General features: G+C 39.2%; 1 protein-coding gene across 2 annotated transcripts; it reads right to left on the bottom strand.

Annotated features, from left to right (window-relative positions):
• Positions 1-1,704: 1,704 nt before the first annotated feature.
• Positions 1,705-16,768, bottom strand: LOC306999113 (uncharacterized protein). 2 transcript variants are annotated; one of them, XR_013797728.1, is made up of 5 exons: positions 16,593-16,768; positions 15,449-15,564; positions 4,496-4,626; positions 2,579-3,894; positions 1,705-2,475 (listed from the first exon to the last, which is right to left on the bottom strand). XR_013797728.1 is itself a non-coding variant. In XM_079613585.1 (4 exons), exons 2-4 carry the CDS (start codon positions 15,454-15,456, stop codon positions 2,948-2,950), a joined length of 1,086 nt encoding a protein of 361 aa, XP_079469711.1. In that variant the 5' UTR covers positions 15,457-15,564; positions 16,593-16,768; the 3' UTR covers positions 1,705-2,947. The 2 variants fall into 2 exon arrangements, 1 of the variants encoding a protein (XP_079469711.1); XM_079613585.1 differs by having other exon boundaries at positions 1,705-3,894.
• Positions 16,769-21,923: the final 5,155 nt, after the last annotated feature.

Genomic DNA, 21,923 nt, shown 5'->3' with positions numbered 1-21,923 from the left:
GATTCATAAATCAACCTATCAGCTGACCACAAGTTTACTTTCGTCATTGACAGACAAAAATGAAAAGCCTATCAGTCAAAGCTCAGCTTTAGGACGGGAAGAGCCAGAGCAAGAGAAAAATAAAGAGAAAAAGAGTGATGCTGATGAGGAGAGAAAAATAATCAGCTGTGTGACATGGTTTTAAAGCTATTGTTGTCCAATTTTTTTGGCATTCAAAACATCTTAAAATGCACATATGTAGATCAGAGAAATAAAAAATTTCTCGGGCCCCTGAGAAAATTATTGCAGATTGGCCCCCGAACACCCCTAACTAGTCTAGCTCACATTTGGGACCTCAGTGATGATAAAACCCTGCCATCTGCATGTTAATGAAACTAGTTAATTGTGAGCGTTAGACCCTAACCCAAAGTGTTACCTTTTTTTATTTTATTTTATCATACCCTCATTGGGGGCTGAGCCACAGACAGATTCATGTTCCATGCTGGTCACACACATTTCACTTCAGAGAACCAGATGTATATTTGTATTGATGATTCTAATTTTATTATTTTATATCCAATTGTTGATATTTGTGTTTTGAAAAAGGTTTTGATTCATGTTTTGACTCCAAACCAATTTTCTACATTAAAAATTTTCTTTTTATGTGGGCTAGTAAAATTCATTTCGGGCTACCAAAATCTGAAGAGTGCCTGCCCGAAGGGCTACCAGCGATTTAGAAATTTTGCGAGCCCTGCAGGGGTTAGATATTGTTTGAAGTTAAAAGGTGTGACCTAAATAAAATGTCAGACATAATATTAAAGTATTGAATAGTGATTTATACAATTATGTATAGTGTACATAATTATACAATGTTGTACAATGATGGATCTCAATACTAACACCATAGTGGACATTCAGTTGGTTCAGGTGAGTTGTCAAAATTTATTTTGTAAAGAGGTTATTGGTTGTAATTTGTCATTTGAAAATCAAAGTCTATTATGCATTTTCTATTAATATATTGTTTTTCTGTGTTAACAGAGCAACAAGGTTGGTGGTAGCTGCCACATGGAAAAAGAGGGCCTGACGAGGACTCTAGCATTACTGGAGTCGCGTGGCGTCAACCTTGATTGCATTGTCACTGATCGTCATCCACAAGTACAGAAGTTCCTCAGGGAGAGAAACATAACCTATTACTACGATGTCTGGCACATGGCAAAAGGTATATTGTCAGTGCCAATATGGAGCTGATTGACGTCCATAGTCCATTATACCATACAGAATCTTGTATGGTTAATGATAGCCTTTTGGTGAGAAGGACCTGATGTTATATATTTTTTAAGCTTGCGCAAAGCTCTCATATGGTGAAAAGACTTATCCTTACTTTGAAATTGTAACACTATGAGTAAATGGTAACAAATGCTTTGAAATTGATTATGAAATGCTACAATAGAGTGATCACTCAGTTTGAGTATCTTAACTAAGTGTAATGTATTTTGCTTTCATTGTAAAAATTTCAAAGAAATTGAAAGCAATCAGTAAGCAGAAAGACTGTGAGAAACTCAAGAACAACCACATATACTGGACTGCACCTGGCTCAACCTCCGAGCCAGAGAGAATTGCAAAGTGGACCGCGATCCTGAACCATGTTCAAAATGTCCATACACATGAGGATCCTCTTTACCCCAAGTGCAAGCATGCGATCCGCAAGACAACTGACAAGAGTAAATGGCTCCAAGCAGGTATTTCAATCAATCAATATACAGGCTAAATGTCAAAACAGTAAACAGACAACTTCACATACTTGAGATCATTGTTGTAATATTTTGTACTGTATTGTTTTCTAATATGATAATTTCTTATTGTCTGCAGCAACTCTAGCTTTCAACAAGTTGCTGGGAAAAAAAATTGTGATCAAAAAAAAAAAAAAAATTGTGATCAAAAAAACTCTGTCATCTTCTGTCCAAACGTACCAAGTCATCTTTAAAGAATGTACGGTAGTTTTGCTAAATACTCCTTTTTCTAATTGCCTGAAAAACCACCTAATGCAAGAGTAAAACCTTTTTTGCGATAATTTCAATTTGCGCAATTTCAAGGGTAATGGAAATGCAGCTTGTGCCACAAGTCTGAAGACCATGATTAATCTAAATAGCCAGGAGAACGTGGTATGCCAGAGCAGCCTGAGGACTGAGGAGCACCAGTAGAGCAGGAGGATGAGGTGTCAGTGAGCTGGACAAAACCAGTGGAGGAAGAAGGGAGAGGGAACTGGGCAGAACCAGATAGTCCAACTGACTGGACAGGAACAGCGGCAGAGGAAGGGCTTTATGGGTGGATGCAAGGGTGGGAACTAGCCCCAGGACGAAGAGGTCAATGAGTGCTGACCCCGGAATGGACAATTTTATGGGTGTTGTTGGCTTAAGGAGGGCCAAGACCACAAAGTGGATGCGAGCCTGACTCACATGGTCTAGGAGAAGCTAATGGGCATGTCGGAAAAGACCCCTGCAGAGTCAGTAAAGTGGAAAACCATGGTGAGAAGTCAAGAATGAAGCTAACAAAGTAAAAAACATCCTCAGATCTACACAAAACAATTCAATGTCAGAACTCTAAATTTTGCCAAAAGGTGACAAGTTTGCATGAATATTTGTGGAATAATTGTTTTAATAAAAAGTCCACCTCTGCCAGTGGCTTTTTTAACAGGACCGGGATCTCATTTAGATCACTTTAGTTAATGACTTTAATGCTGCGTTGATGTTAATCTGGTCAGCGAACTGTATGAAACAAACGTGACTCAACAACACAACGTTAAATGCGTTAATGCAAGTGTATGAAAAATCAAGACAAATTAAGATTTTAAACTTTAGCACATTTAGTTTTAAATTAATAAATGACTGCATGCCCCTTGGGTATGTTTTGGACATTTCTCACATTTTGAATCACAAATAACAGGATAAAGTAGAACAAGGACAATAATTCAGCACTTATTAATATATGTGTTTTTATGGTCTTCTATCTCCAATTGTACTGACATTCCTTTTAATTTTGGGCAGTACTTCTTACTGTGAATCTGTGCACTTCTGGAATGGCTGAATCTCTTGCCACATTGATGGCATTGATACGGTTTCTCTCCAGTGTGAATTCTCTTGTGTCCTTGCAGGCCTCCTAACTGCTTGAAACTCTTTTCACAGTATGTACACTTGTAAGGTCTTTCTCCAGTGTGGATCCTTCGGTGCACCTTTAACTCAGTGGCTGTAGTAAAAGCTTTACCACAATCAGAACATAAATACTCTTTCACACCGGCATGTATTTTCTGATGGTCTTTAAAACGGCCCAGCCATGAAAACGCCTTTCCACAAATAGAACACAAGTAAGGCTTCTCTTTTGTGTGAACTTTCATGTGGCCCTTTAAATCTGATTCCTGAAAAAACTTCTTATCGCACTGATCACAATCAAATTGCTTTTCTCCAGAGTGAATGAGCTTATGAATTTGAAGACTTTTTGGCCATTTAAAACACTTTTCACACTGATCACATGTGAATGGCTTCTCTTCAGTGTGAATTCTTATGTGTCTCTGAAAGGATCCTTTCTGTGAGAAACTCTTGCCACACTGAGGGCATGTGAACGGCTTCTCACCAGTGTGAAGTCTTTTGTGAATCCGAATGGTTGTTTTATATTTGAAACTCTTCCCACATTGAAGGCATGTGAAAGGTTTCTCTCCAGTGTGAACTCTTATGTGATCCTTGAGGCTTTGTTTAGTTGTGATGCTCTTTCCACATTGAGGGCATGTAAAATACTTTTTGGCTTCTGTTCTTTTAAATAGTTCTTGTCCTTTTATCCCTCCAGATACAGCATGATGAAGTTTCTGATACTGGCGTTTCTTCTCCATCTCATTAAATTCTTCACTTTTCTCTTGCATCACATCTAAAATGAAAATATAATTTAATTACATGTGAAGTTTAAATGTCTCTGATGAGTGAATGACTTAAATGTTAAAGGAACACTCCTTTGTGGTGATAACCGCAGCACCTGAGACATGTGCTCTGTTGGTTTTGTTGACAGAAGAAACAACGGCGCGTCTCAGGTGCTGCGGTTATCACTCCGCCCAAGTAGCAGTGCTTCGCCTTCAGAGAATATAGTTCCCAGTATTTATACGGTTAAAATATGTCTGTCTCATGTGACTTCGTTTTTTGTACACTCTGTGACTATACAAATCACAACATGTAAATAGGAAAATGTTTGCGTTATTTTGTCACTTATTTGGATTAGTATGCTAGCTGCAACCATTTACATCCAGTCTTTGTGCTAAGCTAGGCTAGCGGTGGGTGCGTCAAACAGACTTATAGCACGCACGGAGATGAAAAAGGTATGTATGGACTTATCTAACTCTGGGGGATACGGTGAATAGGCTAAAGTCCCAAAAAGTCGGAGTGTTCCTTTAAATGATTCTATTAATCAGTCAGAATTTTTTTTACATTCAGGTTTTTCAGCAGTCATTAATGAATAATTAAAAATGGACACCAACCTATCTGTTCCTCTGTATCTTCACATTTCACTTTGCATGTTTCTGAATTTCTCATATCGTCATTCTTCTCTTTAATAAACTCCATATTTACAACGTCACAGCTCATTGCTATGTAGTATGGAGGTCCAGATCTGGGGGGAAAAAAGTGATTATACAATACATTACTTCATACAATTAATTCCACTTAATTGTAAATAATAATCAATATTTTTGGTAAAAATGTACGTCCTGGCGAGTATTCATGTAAACACAGTCGGCTATGTCTTTAGTGAACGAAAACCGTTTGTAAAAATAAATCGTAAGTGTTCCACTGGGTAGCCTACGTGCAGGTCTTAAAGGGCCGGACCAGCTGCCTAATATTCTGTGAGATTAATGTTAATGAAACAACAACAGAAAATAGACAATCACCCAATGCTTGACTGAATAATTTATTAAGAATCAGTCGATGGTTCATTTATAGAGTGAAGGCTTTATTTTTTCAGCTACAGTACACTACTAGCCTATTTAACAGTAGCCTAGCCTTCAAAAAAGAAATTAAGCACTGTTTATTTTATTTGTCTCTTATAGTATTTGTCATATTGTTTGTAATTTTCTTTTTTGCTTATTTTTAATAGCAAATATAAAATTAAATGAAATATCTATATTGTAATTATAAAATTACATAAAAAAAAATATTAAATAACTCGTTTCATGAAATAAGATTTTGGTCATCCCAAACCTGTTCAGAATTGTGAAAGGTTAGCAAATGTTAACATGATTGATAATAATGTCAAGGTTGCAAACATCTTTGTAAGGACGTACACACTGGCATTTAATTATTATTGTATTTTATAAAGTGGAAGGAATGGTCAAAAAGCAGGGCAGGAACAGAGTTAAGTTTTTTTTTTATTCTGTAAGTTCTGTCATATTTTTCAATTACTTTTCCTGTTTTCGTTTTTTTCCCATGGTATCAATTCAGTATCGGTATCGAGGTATTTTAGTCTGGTATCGTATGGAAGTCATAATTTTGGTGACAACACTACCACGTCCGCGACTAACTTTGACTTGACAGGGACGCTCTTGCATGTACTTTATTAGACAGGTGAGCAAATGTACATAAAACGAATCAATGTTATATAGCTCAACTAGTCTGGCTATCACCAGACCAAGCTCAATCTTTTGAGATTGAACATTAGTCTTGGGAGCCTGCTCTGTATTTCTACTGCACAAGAGGCGTGATCAACGGGCATAGTTCAAATGACTGTACGCAATTGGATAGTCCTTCAACCAATCAGACCAACGAGCTATTTTTGCAGGTTGTGCAAAAAAAACATGAAAGTGAGTGATATTTACACCCACTCGAGCGATTTGTTTGCTAAACTAAAGAAGCCATTGAGCATCGTCGAGAAGTTAAAAGGAATTGGAAAAAAAGCTGCTTGCCGTCGCTTCTCTATCGTCATCGTGTTAAACCCGCCAATAGCACGCCAGGTGGATAAGCCAGTTTGTGATTGGTCCTCGCAGATTTGTAATGGAAAAAGGATAGAAAAATGTACAGGTTTCCAGCCTGAGCTGCAGATCGGTCTGGGTTTACCCAGTCTATAGCTCAACATGATGAAATGTTAGAATATGATGTGCATGTTATTCTAATGTTGATCTAGCTTACTGCTAGTCTCATACAGCCAACAAAATAACACATAGAATAACATAACTTTCACTACACTCAAATGCAGTTTAGTGTGATCGTGTAGACCAAGTGAAACAGCGCTGCGTTTCCTCACAAGTTTAATTCGTCAAATTTATTTATTTATTTAATGTTTATTTGACAGGGACAAATGCATAAAACATTCCTTTATAAAAAATACAAAGTAGATGCCATGCATTCAGGTTTATAGCCATGACTAATTCGCAACCCCTGTCCCTGGTTAGGCTTGTAAAATTAAAACAGAAGTTACAGAGTATTGAATTAAAATGTGTAACTATTAAAATACATACAATAAATACATCCCATACATAAAATAAAATATGGGCTTAAATGGATGTAGAAATCACTATAAAACAGAGTCTAGATACATTTAACAATACAACAACACAAAACACACAGTGTGCATACCGGTATGTTTGTGCATGCTAACATATGCATCTTTACGTTTGTATGCATTGTGTTGTATCCTGTATAGTCAGTGTTCACACAGTTGTTTCAGTTTTAGCCATTGCCTTAAATGTGTATTAAAAACTTTGAGTTCTGTCAATGTTTTAATTTCTGATGGTAAGGCGTTCCACAATTTTATGCCTCTTACTGTAAATGAGGTCTGACCAAATGTTGTCCTACGTTTTGCAGCTATACAGTTTCCACTTATTGTGCCTCTAGTTCTTATTCCGCTCTTTTGTTTCACTACTAGTTGACAGAATATTTCAGGTGCAGAGTTGTTCACACACTTAAAAAGTAGTTTTAAAAATTAATAATTTACAAAACTGTCAAAGCTCAAAACGTTATGCTTCCTTAGAATGAGGCAATGGTGCCATCTTACAGGTTTCTGGTCCATTACTTTTAATGCCTGTTTATATAACGACCTAACAGGTGTAATTGTTGTTTGATTGGCCTGACCCCAAACAGTAATGCAATACGATAGATGAGAAAATATCATAGAATGCATAAACTGCTGTGCTGCCTTAATGGGTATATATTGTCTTATTAATCGGAAGCAGTTTAAATTGGTCTTGACATTTCTGCACAGTCTCTTTACATGACTATCAAATTTAAGATGAGAATCCAGAGTAACCCCTAAAAATTTAAATTCATGTACCTCATCTATCTCCTTCTCATCAATCTTTACTCTAAAATTTTCATTGACCTTTCTTTTTATTGAAAAGCACATAGACTGTCTTATCATAGTTCAGGGTCAGATGATTATTTCGGAGCCACTGTGATACATCATCCAGTTCTTTCGAAAGCATCTCAGTTGCAATCTGAGGGGTTTATGCTGAGACATATATAATTGTGTCATCTGCATACATTTAACCCTTTTGCAACTGTCTGGAAGATCATTTATATATAAACTAAAAAGTAAAGGGCCTAAAATTGAACCTTGTGGAATTCCGATTCGACAAGTTTGAATAGATGACTGGGTGGAATTTATTTTAACACACTGCTGCCTGCGTTCTAGATATGATCTAAACCAAGTTATTGCATCATGTGACAAGTTACAGTTTTCTAATTTATTTAAAAGAATTTCGTGGTTCACAGTATCAAAGGCTTTTTTCAAGTCCTGAAATACGGCTCCCACTACATTACCTTCATCCAATGACTGTTTTATCATTTCAGTGAGGTAACAGTTTGCCAACTCTGTTGAGTACCGTGGTCTAAACCCAAATTGTTTGACATGTAGAAGATGATTACTTTCAAGATAATCAACAAGTTGTTTGGCAACTGTTTTTTCAAGAACCTTTGAGAGTGCAGGTAAAATTGAAATCGGCCTATAATTCGAGACCTGATCAGATTTTCCGGACTTAAGGACTGGGGTTATAATAGCCGTTTTCCATTGCTGCGGGAATTCATTTGCTCTTATAGATAAATTTACTACATGTGTAACTGGCATTAAGAGGAGAGAACTATGTTTTTTTATAAAAGCTGTATCCAAGCCAAAGTTATCCTTGGCCTTAGATTGCCTTAACTGTCTAAAAACTTCAGCAGTTTCACTCTGGTCTACCTCTTTTATACAGAAAGATGTTTTTTGGTCTCTTAGTATGTGTTTTAATTGTACTGATTGAAAATTGTCAGCCAACTCCTAAGCTGATTGAATAAAGAATCTATTAAATTGGTTTGCAATTTCAGTCCTTTCATTACTGACGATTCCATCTATATTTCATTCCGCTATTAATTTTTGTTGTTTAGGCACTCGATTACTTAAAATATTTAGGTGTTTTCAAAGTTCTGAACTTTTCCCTCCTGATTCAGCCATTAAATTCATAAAATAGTTTGTTTTTGCTTTGCGTAACTCCCCAACTACTTTATTTCTTAATCCTTTAAAAACAAATATATCTGTGTTAGTTTTTGTTAATAATGAATGTTTGAGTGCAAGGTCTCTTTTTTTCATCAGCTGGAAAATATCCTTATTTAGCCATGGTAAAGCCCTTCTACGTTGTGGATACTTCAGTAACTGGGTATATTTCTGAATCACATCTGTTAGTGTTTTCATCATTGTAGTACAGCAGGTATCTAAATCATGAGTTTGCTTAACGTTATTCCAATTTATATTCTGCAGTTCTTCTTCAAATTGAGTTATTTTATTCTTGGGAATACCTGCAAGTTCTAAATTATGCCGAATATTACAGAAGGATTGTAGACGGTTTTTGGAGAGCTTTCTAACAATTAAAATCATATTATGATCAGAAAGACCTGTGATTAAGTTGTACATTTTACTCACTCGCTCAGTTCTATTTGTGAAAATCAAGTCAATAAGAGTTTTACTGCTTTTTGTTAATCTTGTCGGTTCTTTGATTATTTGGTGGAAATTATGTTTTGAGTAAATCATTTTTAACTTTTGCCTATTACTCTTACTTAACCAATTTATATTAAAATCTCCTTGGAAGATAGTCTCACAGCGACAATTTAACTGTTTAAGTAAGTCATCTAAATCCTTGTAAAATAAAACACCATGTGAGGGGGGATTATATAAAGTGACAATATTAAACTTCATTTTTGTCGACAACACATTCAAGTGATGCCCACACATTCTAGAGGTGTGTCCAAATTAATTTGGACACATTTAAATGTTTCTTTAATATAAATCAACACACCGCCACCCCTGCCAGTTAGTCTGTCTTTTCTAAAACAAATATAACCAGGTACATCAATCATGTGTGTTAGAACATTGCTGTTTAGCCAGGATTCACTTAAACACAGATAATCCAAATTGGAGTCTGTCAGTAAATGTATAATCTGATCTATTTTTGATGTAATACTTTGAATATTCAGATGTCCTCCAACAATGCCCTTTGGTTTAGTCTTCGGATCCCATATAACCTTTGCATGATTCACAGTCTGAAAGAATCTAAATTGTCTTTGTTTACATACAGCATGACAAGTAGCCCTGATGGTAACTACACTGCTGCAGTTACTAGGCTTGGAGTTGGACCCATAGTCTGGCCTGGTGGTAGCTGGACTGCCGCTGCTGAGGCCCGAGCCTGGCCTGGTGGTAGCTGGACTGCTACTGCTGAGGCCCGAGCCTGGCCTGGTGGTAGCTGGACTGCTACTGCTGAGGCCTGAGCCTGGCCTGGTGGTAGCTGGACTGCTACTGCTGAGGCCTGAGCCTGGCCTGGTGGTAGCTGGACTGCCGCTACTGAGGCCTGAGCCTGGCCTGGTGGTAGCTGGACTGCTACTGCTGAGGCCTGAGCCTGGCGGTCGCTGGACTGCTACTGCTGAGGCCTGAGCCTGGCCTGGTGGTAGCTGGACTGCTACTGCTGAGGCATGAGCCTGGCCTGGTGGTAGCTGGACTGCTACTGCTGAGGCCTGAGCCTGGCCTGGTGGTAGCTGGACTGCTATTGCTGAGGCCTGAGCCTGGCCTGGTGGTTGCTGGATTGCTACTGCTGAGGCATGAGTCTGGCCTGGTGGTAGCTGGACTGCCGCTGCTGAGGCCTGAGCCTGGCCTGGTGGTAGCTGGACTGCTATTGCTGAGGCCTGAGCCTGGCCTGGTGGTAGCTGGATTGCTACTGCTGAGGCCTGAGCCTGGCCTGGTGGTAGCTGGACTGCCGCTGCTGAGGCCTGAGCCTGGCCTGGTGGTAGCTGGACTGCTATTGCTGAGGCCTGAGCCTGGCCTGGTGGTAGCTGGATTGCTACTGCTGAGGCCTGAGCCTGGCCTGGTGGTCGCTGGACTGCTACTGCTGAGGCCTGAGCCTGGCCTGGTGGTAGCTGGACTGCTACTGCTGAGGCATGAGCCTGGCCTGGTGGTAGCTGGATTGCTACTGCTGAGGCCTGAGCCTGGCCTGGTGGTAGCTGGACTGCCGCTGCTGAGGCCTGAGCCTGGCCTGGTGGTAGCTGGACTGCCGCTGCTGAGGCCTGAGCCTGGCCTGGTGGTAGCTGGACTGCTATTGCTGAGGCCTGAGCCTGGCCTGGTGGTAGCTGGATTGCTACTGCTGAGGCCTGAGCCTGGCCTGGTGGTAGCTGGACTGCTACTGCTGAGGCCTGAGCCTGGCCTGGTGGTAGCTGGATTGCTACTGCTGAGGCCTGAGCCTGGCCTGGTGGTAGCTGGACTGCTACTGCTGAGGCCTGAGCCTGGCCTGGTGGTAGCTTGACTGCTGCTGCTGAGGCCTGAGCCTGGCCTGGTGGTAGCTTGACTGCTGCTGCTGAGGCCTGAGCCTGGCCTGGTGGTAGCTGGACTGCTACTGCTGAGGCCTGAGCCTGGCCTGGTGGTAGCTGGACTGCCGCTGTTGAAGCCTGAGCCTGGCCTGGTGGTAGCTGGACTGCTACTGCTGAGGCCTGAGTCTGGCCTGATGGTTGCTAGTCTGCTGCTGCTGAGACCTGGACTTTGCTGTTTAGTAGCCATCAGTCCCAGGGGGAATATATCTGTTGGTTCCTTCCTTCCAATTGAATAATCATTCCAAACCAACACTGCTTTCTGAAGACAGTGTTTGGACAAATCACTGTTTAGATCTGGGTTAAGATTTACAGATGGGCCAGGATTTAATTGTATATCCCCACTTAGTAGCAGCAAAACTAGTAGAATCTTGTAATCATGCCATTTGCTTCTCTTTGTGTATTGTTTTCTATCTTTAGTAGCAATTCCAGTATAAAGATCTTTCTGCCAGAAAATAGAATAAGCAATATGCTGTCCATGTCCAAAGAAATTTTGTCTTGATATATCATTAAAAGGTACATGATGTGCAGGAACAACTGATTGATTTATAGCCAAAGAAAGGCCTTGAGCTGGTGGAACAAGCAGGAACCACATACAAAGCAGCATTGTCCAAATACATCCACTTTCTCTGTACCTTTTGGTTGATTCTCGTCTTTGATGCACGCGTTTCTTTGAGTTGAGGTATCTTTGTTGAAAAGCATTGGCTAAAACTATTACAATCTGATGTAAAATGTTGAAAAAAAGAATAGGTGTGGAGCCTAAAAAACCACACCTGTTCTCAGCGGCCATCTTGAAATAAACTGACCTGTGCGAGTAGTAATTATGCACTTGCGGGTAGTTTGATAGAATTAAATGGCCTCAATCTTTTATATCCGTGGGACTCGCGTGTGGTGCTGATATCTGTCTCTCATTAGCAATCGCGCCCTGCTTCATACCACAGTCATGATAAAAACATCAATGTTTTCACTCATCCATAAACATTATTAGATCAATTGGCATGACGACAAGTTCCATGATACCGCTTATACACTGCGTCACCAACCTACGCCTTTGTTATTGTCAGAGGTTAGCAACCCCTAGCGGCAACCAAAAATTACATATTGTAGCTTTAGGTGTCAATATTCAATTACTTTTACTGTTTTTGTTTTTTTGCCGTGGTATTAGAGCTGCACGATATATCGTTTTAGCATCGATATTGCGATGTGTGCATCCCCGATAGTCACATTGCACATCTTGCAGTGTATATGAATCGTAGCTGATCCGTATGGGCCAGCTGCTCCCCAGATCAGAACGCATGTGATTCGCGGATAAATTGCAAAGTTTAACCATCAATGAGTGAAAGTTTATCATTTGCATGTGTTTCCTGTCAGTTCTGTGAGTTTAAACAACTCAAGCACTGTATTCTCAAGCACCCCCCCATGAGTCAGACCACAGTTTATGAGCCACACATAAATAAGTACATACATAAATCATGTATACAAATTGTAGGGCTGGGTACCGAGTCTCGATACATTTTAGGTACCGACCGAATTGCCTCGATACTACCGAGTATCGAAAAATGACATGTTGTTCGGTTCCAGATTTCGATACCTAAGGATTTAACTCGTCAACGTCAGTGCTCAAACAAATACATATTATGAAATGCACAACGACAAACAAAGTCGCTCACGCACATACACACAAACTCTACACACACGAGACGCGCGGAACTTTCCGCGCACATACTCATATGAGACGGGAGCACACACACAAACTCTCCGCGCACATATTCATATGAGACGCGACCACACACACATAATACCTTAAAGATGTGGAAAAGTCGATCAAAAGTGTGGGTACATTTCTCCAGGCTCGATGCCAACAGCGCGCAACGCAGTATTTGCGGTAAAATAATTGCTGCAAAGACCGGTACCACGACAAATATGATGAAGACCTTGACAGTGCACGGAGTAAACATAAGAGCAGAAAGTTGCTCCGTCTTGGACTGGTAAATGAAGAGATACCTTGTTGATCACTCCAGTGTTTATATTGCAATAAATAATAACCTACTGAATGTACACTGCCGTTCAAAAATGTGTTGGTTAGTCAGAATTTTTTTTCAGTAAGGATGCATTAAAGTTATCAAAGGTGACATTAAAACATGTTTAATGTTACAAAATATTTATTCATCAAAGAATCATGAAAAAATGTATCATAGTTTTCAAAATATTAAGCAAACTGTTTTCATATTTCTGAAGGGTCATGTGACACAAAATCAAGTAATGATTTTGAAAATTCAGCTTTGACATCACAGGAATAAATCACATTTTGAAATATATTCAAATAAGATAATCCTGTTAACATGGATTTCATAAAATTGGTATCAAAAAAAGTATCGCTAGGAACCGGTATTGAAACTGAGGTATCGAAATTGGCACCGGATCGAAAGATTTTGAACAATTCCCAGCCCTAACAAATTGTCAATATTTTTGTATTTAAAAAAATATGATAGAAAGTCAAAATGTGTGCTTTTTCTACACATCCCCTCAATCCGTCTTCACGTCTCATCAGCTCTGGGGCGCTGGAGAAATCCCCCAGGGAGACTGTGGTCTGTGGAGCAGCTTAGCCAATTGCTGATTTAAGAAATTAATGTTTGACATAAACAGTAGCCAATCAGCGAGCTCAAATCTAGTCAGCTATGGGCGATTCTTTTACACAAGAAAGGCCTGGCTAGCTGGATGCTGTCATGCTAATGCCTTATTGTGCTTTCCGTGATTACTTTTTAAAACTACGGGGACAGATCCAGCACGGGCAGTGACCGGAGTGAGGGATATGCAGCACCTGTCTGAGAAAGTAACTAAACAGTTTGAGCTCAATTTCAAACGCAAATGGAAAGTTTGTGCAATATGTTTTTGAAGGAGAGAAGGGTGGATGCTTGACGAATGTCTTGAGGAAGAGCCACAATGCCAAACTATTACCAAACTATTAAAACTGACTGAATATGGCACAGCGGCAGCCCCACCTAAGATATTTTTCACCAGCCACCACTAGGGATGCACCGATACCGATACCTGTATCGGGCCCGACACTGAGCTTATGTACTCTTACTCGTAAAAATGCCCCGATACCAACAACCGATACCAGGTAGCGTGTGTACAGTGTTTGTGTCCAGACAAAGAAACACTGATAACAGAAATTATAATGGGGATAAAAAGGAAGGCTGTTTATGAAGTAAATATATCTTATTATTGAAATATTAAACAGAATATAGTAACGGCTATATAGCTGTGGTGCGCGAGCTGATAAGAGAAAAACGCGCAGTGGATTGAACGCGCCCCGGCACAGACGCGCGAGCTGGTCGAGCGCATCAGACGTCAGTGGAAAGTTTGTAGTTGAGTCGGATGTCAATGCCAAATAAAGTACAACGAGGCATGTAGCTTATTATTAACGTTAACTGACCATTAAGAGAGAGAGAGAGAGAGAGAGAGAGAGAGAGAGAGAGAGAGAGAGAGAGAGAGAGAGAGAGAGAGAGAGAGAGAGAGAGAGAGAGAGAGAGAGAGAGAGAGAGAGAGAGAGAGAGAGAGAGAGAGAGAGAGAGAGAGAGAGAGAGAGAGAGAGAGAGAGAGAGAGAGAGAGAGAGAGAGAACTTCTGTTGAATGCTCTTGATTGCCGATTGTTCACTCAGCAAGTGTTATTTGGATTAAAACTAAATCGTATATGTAAGTAAAACATGAACTGTTACCTTATTTATGTTTAACGAGTGGTTGCCTGCTTTATTACAGGACATTGGATGTTTGAAGTTCATGTAACTTCTTGACCTGCAAAGCGCGCGCCCCGAAAACCAGCGTCTCAACGCGCGAATACTGAATTGAAGTCTTTCACGTCTTGCGCTTGTACGGATGAATTCACACAAAACTATGTAAAAACGCCCATCTTGGCGAGTATCCTAATAAACAAAGTCTGTTATATCTCAAGTGAACGTAGACGGTATATTCAAATAGGGTCCGTGCGTTCGGTCTTAAAGGTGCAGTAGTTAATTAATCTGCTGCTGTGTTTTAATGTTAATCAAACAAAGGACAAATAAATGACTCACTGCTCTTGACTAAATAGGCTACCTTTTTTTAACTTACAAAAAGATCCATCTATATTTAATTTATACAGTAATGAATATGCAGTGCAATAAATATATATTTGATGAACAAATTAAGGTAAAATTTAATAAACAACTAATATGATTGATATTCTTTTGGTTTCTCTACCAATACATCTAAAAATTACAAATGCATGAATTAAAAATTAATTGAAAATAAAAAATACAGGCATCGGTTAAGGTATCAGTATCGGCGAGCACCAAAAATGAAAGTATCGGTATCGGACTCGGTCTGGAAAAAGTGGTATCGGGGCATCCCTAGCCGCCACTGGTTATTTCCAATGTCATGCAGCCCTACGTGGTATTGATTCAGTATCAGTATCGAGGTATTTTTGTCAGGTATCATATCGAAGTCATAATTTTGGTATTGTGACAACACAATGCCCAGTATATTCTTAGCGAATGTCCAGTCAATTGACAACAAGCTGGATGATTTTAAAAGCCTGAAGATTTCCAGCGAGACGTCAGGGACAGCAATGCTCTCTGTCTTACCGAAACATGGTTTGATCATGTGACCCTCCTCCACTCTGGCTCTGCGCACGAACCGGACCCCATCCAGACGATCATAAGTTTGCCTGCGACATGGAGGAAAACAACTTGGGTCCACACTGCAGAAAGAAAAACAATGGTTCAATTAATTGGAGATGGCTTGGATTTAAAAGATCCGATGAGCAGCAAAAACAAACCATCTGTAAAGAATGCCATAAAAACAATTGTGTCAAAAAGTGGAAGCAAATCAAATCTTTTCCAGCACTTACAACATCACCATAAAGTTAAATACGATGAGTGTTTAGAACTTGCTACAACCTCAGCTCATTGGAAACTTCTCTTACCCGCAGCGTACCTTACGAACAGAAGAGTTATAATCTCACACTTACACATCTCTGATGTTTGCACTACTTTGTTAAATAAATCATGTGCAATATATAAATGTAAATTAGCCACTATAAATGCATAACTGCTGTGATTGTACATCATAAATTATACAACTGCTGTGTACTGGATTATTTATAAATTATTTGATCATAACAACACTTTATTTGTGAGATAAGATTGCTGTGCATTTCATTTACCTCCATTTTTTGCCTTTCTCTTTTGTTTTTGATGTAATATTAGAAGCTATTGTTAACCATATTAAAATTCCTGTATGCATTTATTATACATTGCCACTACTTCATGGATTTTAGACTCTCTGCTTTGATTTAAGAACTTTTTAAGACACACAGAAATATATTATACATATATATTATTATTACATAATATTAAACGTTATCGACAAGATCCCAGATTATACGGAGAATTAATTTGTCAATATCACACATTTTTGCTCGCTTCCATATGTATTCATTATTTGCTTAAAAGTCATAATTTGTCATGCTGTTAAGTGGACCAACAGTCACGTGCACACTACAAAGTTTCGGTAATGAACTTAATTTATATACAGGAGTGAATTCGTGAAATCACTGTACACATCGAGTCTGTCACTGATCTTCAAATGCTCTCCTGAAGCTATGCGATTTCCAGACAGCACTGAGTCCACTTCAGTTACAGAGAGTCAAATATAAGTCATTAAAATGTCTCCCAAAATCAAGAAACTATAATAACAATAATTAATTGAACTAGAACCAGCACTTACCAAATGCTCCATACAATAGAACAAGAACAGAGGGCTGAACTGAAGAGTTGTTGTTGCTGCTGCTGGTGGTGTTGTTCTTTTTTCTTTTCTTTTTTTTAAGGTGTTCTTCTTCTTCTTGTGCTGTTATTGGCGGGTGGCAAAGAGATGAATTACCGCCCTCTACTGAACTGTAGTGTGGAGGTTGGAATAAAGGGCATATAATATAGGTTGCAACACAAATTATCACATCGTCGAGGACAGGGAAAATATAAAGAACATTTGGTTTTTATAAGATGTTAGTTATTTTTTAGATGAAATATGGTTTCTTTCTAGCGGACACCATTATTTTTTTTGAGAGCATTTTGTTTGAAACCTCAAAAGCCCACACGGTATCCTTTTTCCTAACAGAGCCCAATAGCAAGCCATTTTTACTTTTAATCCTTAAAACATACTAGGCATATTTTCATGCTACCACTTGTTTGTTTTAGATACGAATGATTAGGTAGGCCTACTGGTTGAAGACTTCAGATTTTTATAAAGTCGTCACTCACAAGGCGACCATATTTTGTTTAATCAGTTCTTTTGTCTTTAGGTTGTTATATTTCTGAAAGATTTCTGCTGGTTCTAAATCAGATACAGATAAAGTAGCACAGTAAAGATTACATTTATGCATTAGAGTGATTGCGTGTGAATTAATTAATTAAAACCAAGAAAACGCTTAATGATCGAGGCTTAATGGACCAACAGTTATAAAAAAAGACAAAATGCATTATACGTCATTAATAAAACACAGGCAGGTTTAGTGATTTGCAAAAAAACATAATCTTTACTCACACTTAGATTGTCATTTTCTGAGTTTGGTCTTTTAAAGGACAATTCCGCTGCAAAATGAACCTAGGGGTTAATAACACATGGGTACCAAGTCGACCGACAGGTTCATTTTGCGCCTGAATTGTCCGTTAATGTAAAAATTTTAGTACATTAAGCCACATTAAGCTTTTTTTATGATAAGCCTTTTTCGAAGGTCCCGAGGGGGCAGATGTCGTGACATCATCATGTACAAAATAAGTCCCATTTCATTGGCTAGGCACCAAGCAATAAAAAGACTCCTTTGCTCTTTCCCTCTGCCCCGCCTAATTAGTGTTGAGATTTCCGAAAAACAAAACACAACATGACGCCTGGATTGCAGCAGTTAAAGGAATGGTTTGGAGTAAAATCAACCTATGGTCCTTTGCACCATGACCTCGAGCCAAACATCTTGTAATTTAGGTTATTTATCTTGTAAATTACCCCACTAATAATGCCCGGGATGGTACCAAACTTCTACAGTAGTAAAAATAGGTTTTGTACTCATAAAACGAGGCATTGGAAAGTTTGTAAGTACATTAGGAGTTTATTTAAATACAGTGTTGTGTGTAACACGTTACAGTGACGCAACTACTTTTTCGGGTAAAAAGTAGTGTAACGCGCTACTACTGAAAATTTGGTAACGAAACGTAGTTCCTTTTTCAATTCGGCACAACGTTACTTTTCCCAGGGACAGATTTGACAGCGACACTGTCTTCTCAGCTGCGCGCTTGCAATAGCCACAAGCTCCACACGGTACGTGACAGAGGCTGGTAGCAGAGAAATCAATTCTGTGAATTACACTGCGCAAACCAAAGGTACAGTAATACTACCCACCGGATGAAGAAGGGTTGGCTCTCCACAGAACATGAAATATAAATTTTAATGTATTTTTCGTGTTCGCATTTATGAGGAAAAAACAATGTTACGGACGTAACAGTTCTTCGGCACTAAAAGACTGCTTTAAAACTTTCACAGAGACCTCAAACAGGCATTTAAAACACCAAATATTAATGATTGGCATATCAAGCAAAATAATATTTGATGATTATCTGTACTGTAGGCTAATAGGCCTACGTGTTGTAGCTTATAGTCATTAAACTTTTTTTTTTTTTTTTTTTTTTTTAAATAGACATGTCCCAAATTCTGAATTGCAACCATTCAGTTTGACGATGATGCAATGATGAAACTACATAATTCTGAACTGAATTAGAGAATGTTCAGGAGGCAGCTTAAAATGTCAATTTATTTTATTATTCAAAAAGCTTGCTTTTGTAAAAGAGTGTGCAAAACAACAAACCAGTTACTGTAACCGAAAACAAAAGTGTGTCCACCTTGGAGTTCAAAAAGATAATTATTTTATTTATAATTATTTTATAATCACAAAAACAGCTCTTCAATATGCTCAACTTTTTAAATGCTGAAACTTAATGTATTCAAAGTACATACGTGTATGCAAGAGCTATAGAAATTGCATTTACTGTGTAAATAAGTTAGGGCATGTGCCTTAATTCAGTCGATTTTAGTTTAAACTCTGAACATTTTTCAATTCATTGCACATTTCCTTGAATCTCCTCAGAGTATTAGATTTTGTAAGCATTTGAGCCATGAGTGTGTTAGATTTGTTCTCGGCCAGCTCAGCTAGTTGATCGGTGTCCTTCTGAAGGCTGGCGCACATCACCGTCAACACTCGCCTTTTATTTTTCAGTTCTTCCAGCTCATCTTCCAAAGCTTTTCTCTTTAGTCCACGCAAGGCACCCTCTCTCTTCCTCCTCTCCTCATCAAGGTAGATCCTGTATCTGGTCCTGGCTGAGGCTACAGAGGCCAGTAGTTCCTTTGTGAGGGACACTTTGAGAACCCCCCCCCTAAAGCACATACTTGGTCACAGATAAGTCTCTGGGCCTCAACAGTTTCTTCTTTTATGTTGCATGTCTCTACTTCCTTGTTCACGGAGAAGCCTCTCTCTACCGTAGCTTGCCCATGAGATAACAGCACGAGGCGTTGGAGGAATCTCCGAAGCTCAGGATAAGATGCGTTGAGAGTTTGGTGAAGTAAAGTATTATGTCGTTGCTCCATGAGTTTGAAAGAGAGGAACTCCTCACTTTTGCCATGTAGAGACAAAGCTGTCAAACTGTTCCACAACAGTATCACCTGTAATGGACAAACACAAAAATAAATCACATCAATTTAAATGGATAGTTATTTATATATACCTGGTACAGTATACTGATGTAAATATATTTATTTAATCTGAGTTTGAACATGAGAGGAAGACTAATGCATATAAAATATATAACATCTATTTATTTACTGTTTAAGCCCATATCATACTCCCATATGATATCATACTTTTTTGAAGCACTCACATTTAAAAACAAACTTAAACTAATCTTAGTTTAATGTTCTTAAGATCAAAGTACTGAGAACACAGCTTATGCATACTGCGCTGTGTGTAACCTTTATTTTCCTATAATATTCCTACCTGCTGAAATTCCTCCTGTCAACTGCTTGTCCTGCAGAAATCTTTTAACTAGAGACTTCATCTTTCCCTTGCACCATTCTGGGTCTCTGCTCATGACGGAGGGGTCTAAGCATACTATCTGCCTGACAGTGGGGTATTTCAAAGAGCTCTTTTCTTGCATTTTCTTAATGATTTTGGAGAGGCCCATTATGCAGTCCCTTATAAATTTACAAACACATAACAGAGAGCGTATTTCTATGGTATTTGAATTCAGCTTTGCTAATTGTACACAGCATCTTTGTTTTATAAAACGCGCCATCAGGCAACACTTTAAATGCAAACATTCCTCCTAAAACTCCATCCTTGTCCTTCATCATGACAGGGTGACTTGGTACGGCACACTCACAATAGCAGCCGCAACAGGAAGTCATTAAAACGAGGCAAAAAAAGTGCTGCATCAATTGCGTTACTTTTTTTAAAAAGCGTTCATCTCAAAGTAATCGTAAAGATTAATGTGTTAATTCCCCCATCTCTAATAGTAATATATCAGGTATGATTGCAATGTAGTTGAAAGTTTATACATATAAAACCATAACAATGCATTACCTTAAGGACCGAGAATATTTCAAAAAGGGAACAGATTTCTTTCACACTCAGGTACTATTACAATGGGGCCATTAAGGAGATTTTTCTCCATTTTTAATCTGCAGAGAGGTTAGATGCAGCAGGGCTTACTGGAAAAATAGTGCACTTACTGGAATATGGCCTGAACTACAAAAATAACCTTGTAGGCCAAGCGTACGATGGCGCTGCCGTTATGAGCGGTAAGCATTCAGGGGTTCAGGCAAGGATCAAAGAACAGGCTACATTTATTTTACAAAATAAATGTTTGTATGATTTTAAAGTAAAATAAAGTTTATAATCTTTAAATATCATTTTTTGCCATTTCTAATGTGCCCCTCAGGTTAAACACTGGCCCCTCCTTGGCCCCCCAAGTAAAATTAGTCTAGAACCGCCACTGATCACCAGATGAGGCTCTAAGAGGCCATGTACACCACCCAAGTGCACAATGTGGACATACTGACACTTTCTTGAAGAAGGCATACGAGTCGGTAGCCTATATAACTCGAGCAGAGAATACTATCTGCCAGCTGCTTCTTGTATGTAATAACACATTAGAGTCAGCGAGCGTTGACACTTCTATATCTCAGTTTTTACAGATTGCTCTGTTGACTATGGGAAATGTGACTCTGGAACTTGGGACAATTTCAGCAACCCTTCTAACAGCCCTGCGCCAGGAATGGCTTGTTCAGGCAAGGTTACCTGAAGATTGTAAGAAGACATTGGGAGATCTGCCAATTGTACTGGGACATCTTTTTGGCCCCAATGTTTATGAGGTATTGGAGAAGAGAATGAAGTTGTCAGAAGCCACATGACAACTAACTCAGGTCCCACGGGCACCACATTTTAGACTGCAACTGGCTCTGGCTCACCCACGCTACCCGGGCTCAGAGCAACGAGTGCGACAACAGAACGCTTCTCAGCTTCAGGCACCACAGCGACCTAGAGGGGCTGAGGTAGCCCAGGGACACCGCCCTTTTCACCGCCACCATCAGGGGAGACCACAACAGTGCCCCCCACAGGTCCTAAAGGCCAAGAAGCCAAAAACCCTGAAGCTATGGGGCCGGCAGTCGGTCATTTCACTGCGCAGAATCTAGATTACTGGAAAAATTCAGTGTCCGATCACAGTGCGAGGAAAAGCTGTCTCAGTATGAGAGTGATTTATCTAGCTTGGAGGAGATGGCATCAAATGGATCTAACACAGGTGTGAGGGCAAATGGACTACGAGAGAGATTTGAAAAGGAGAAAACTGCTTGGACTTTTTATGGCATTAGAAGTGATTGAGGAGTTAGAGTGTCTGAACAAGTCGCTGCAAAAACGGACAAAAACAATTGCAGGAATGAGAAGGTCAATAGAGTGTGTTAAATCTAATCTAAAAGGCAAAAAAAATGAGGACAGCTTTCAGGAGGTTTTTCAGAAAGCAG

Source organism: Phoxinus phoxinus (assembly GCF_949152265.1).
Source record: "Phoxinus phoxinus genome assembly, chromosome: 5".
Lineage (NCBI taxonomy): Eukaryota > Metazoa > Chordata > Actinopteri > Cypriniformes > Leuciscidae > Phoxinus > Phoxinus phoxinus.
This window is presented reverse-complemented; position numbering and strand designations above follow the sequence as displayed.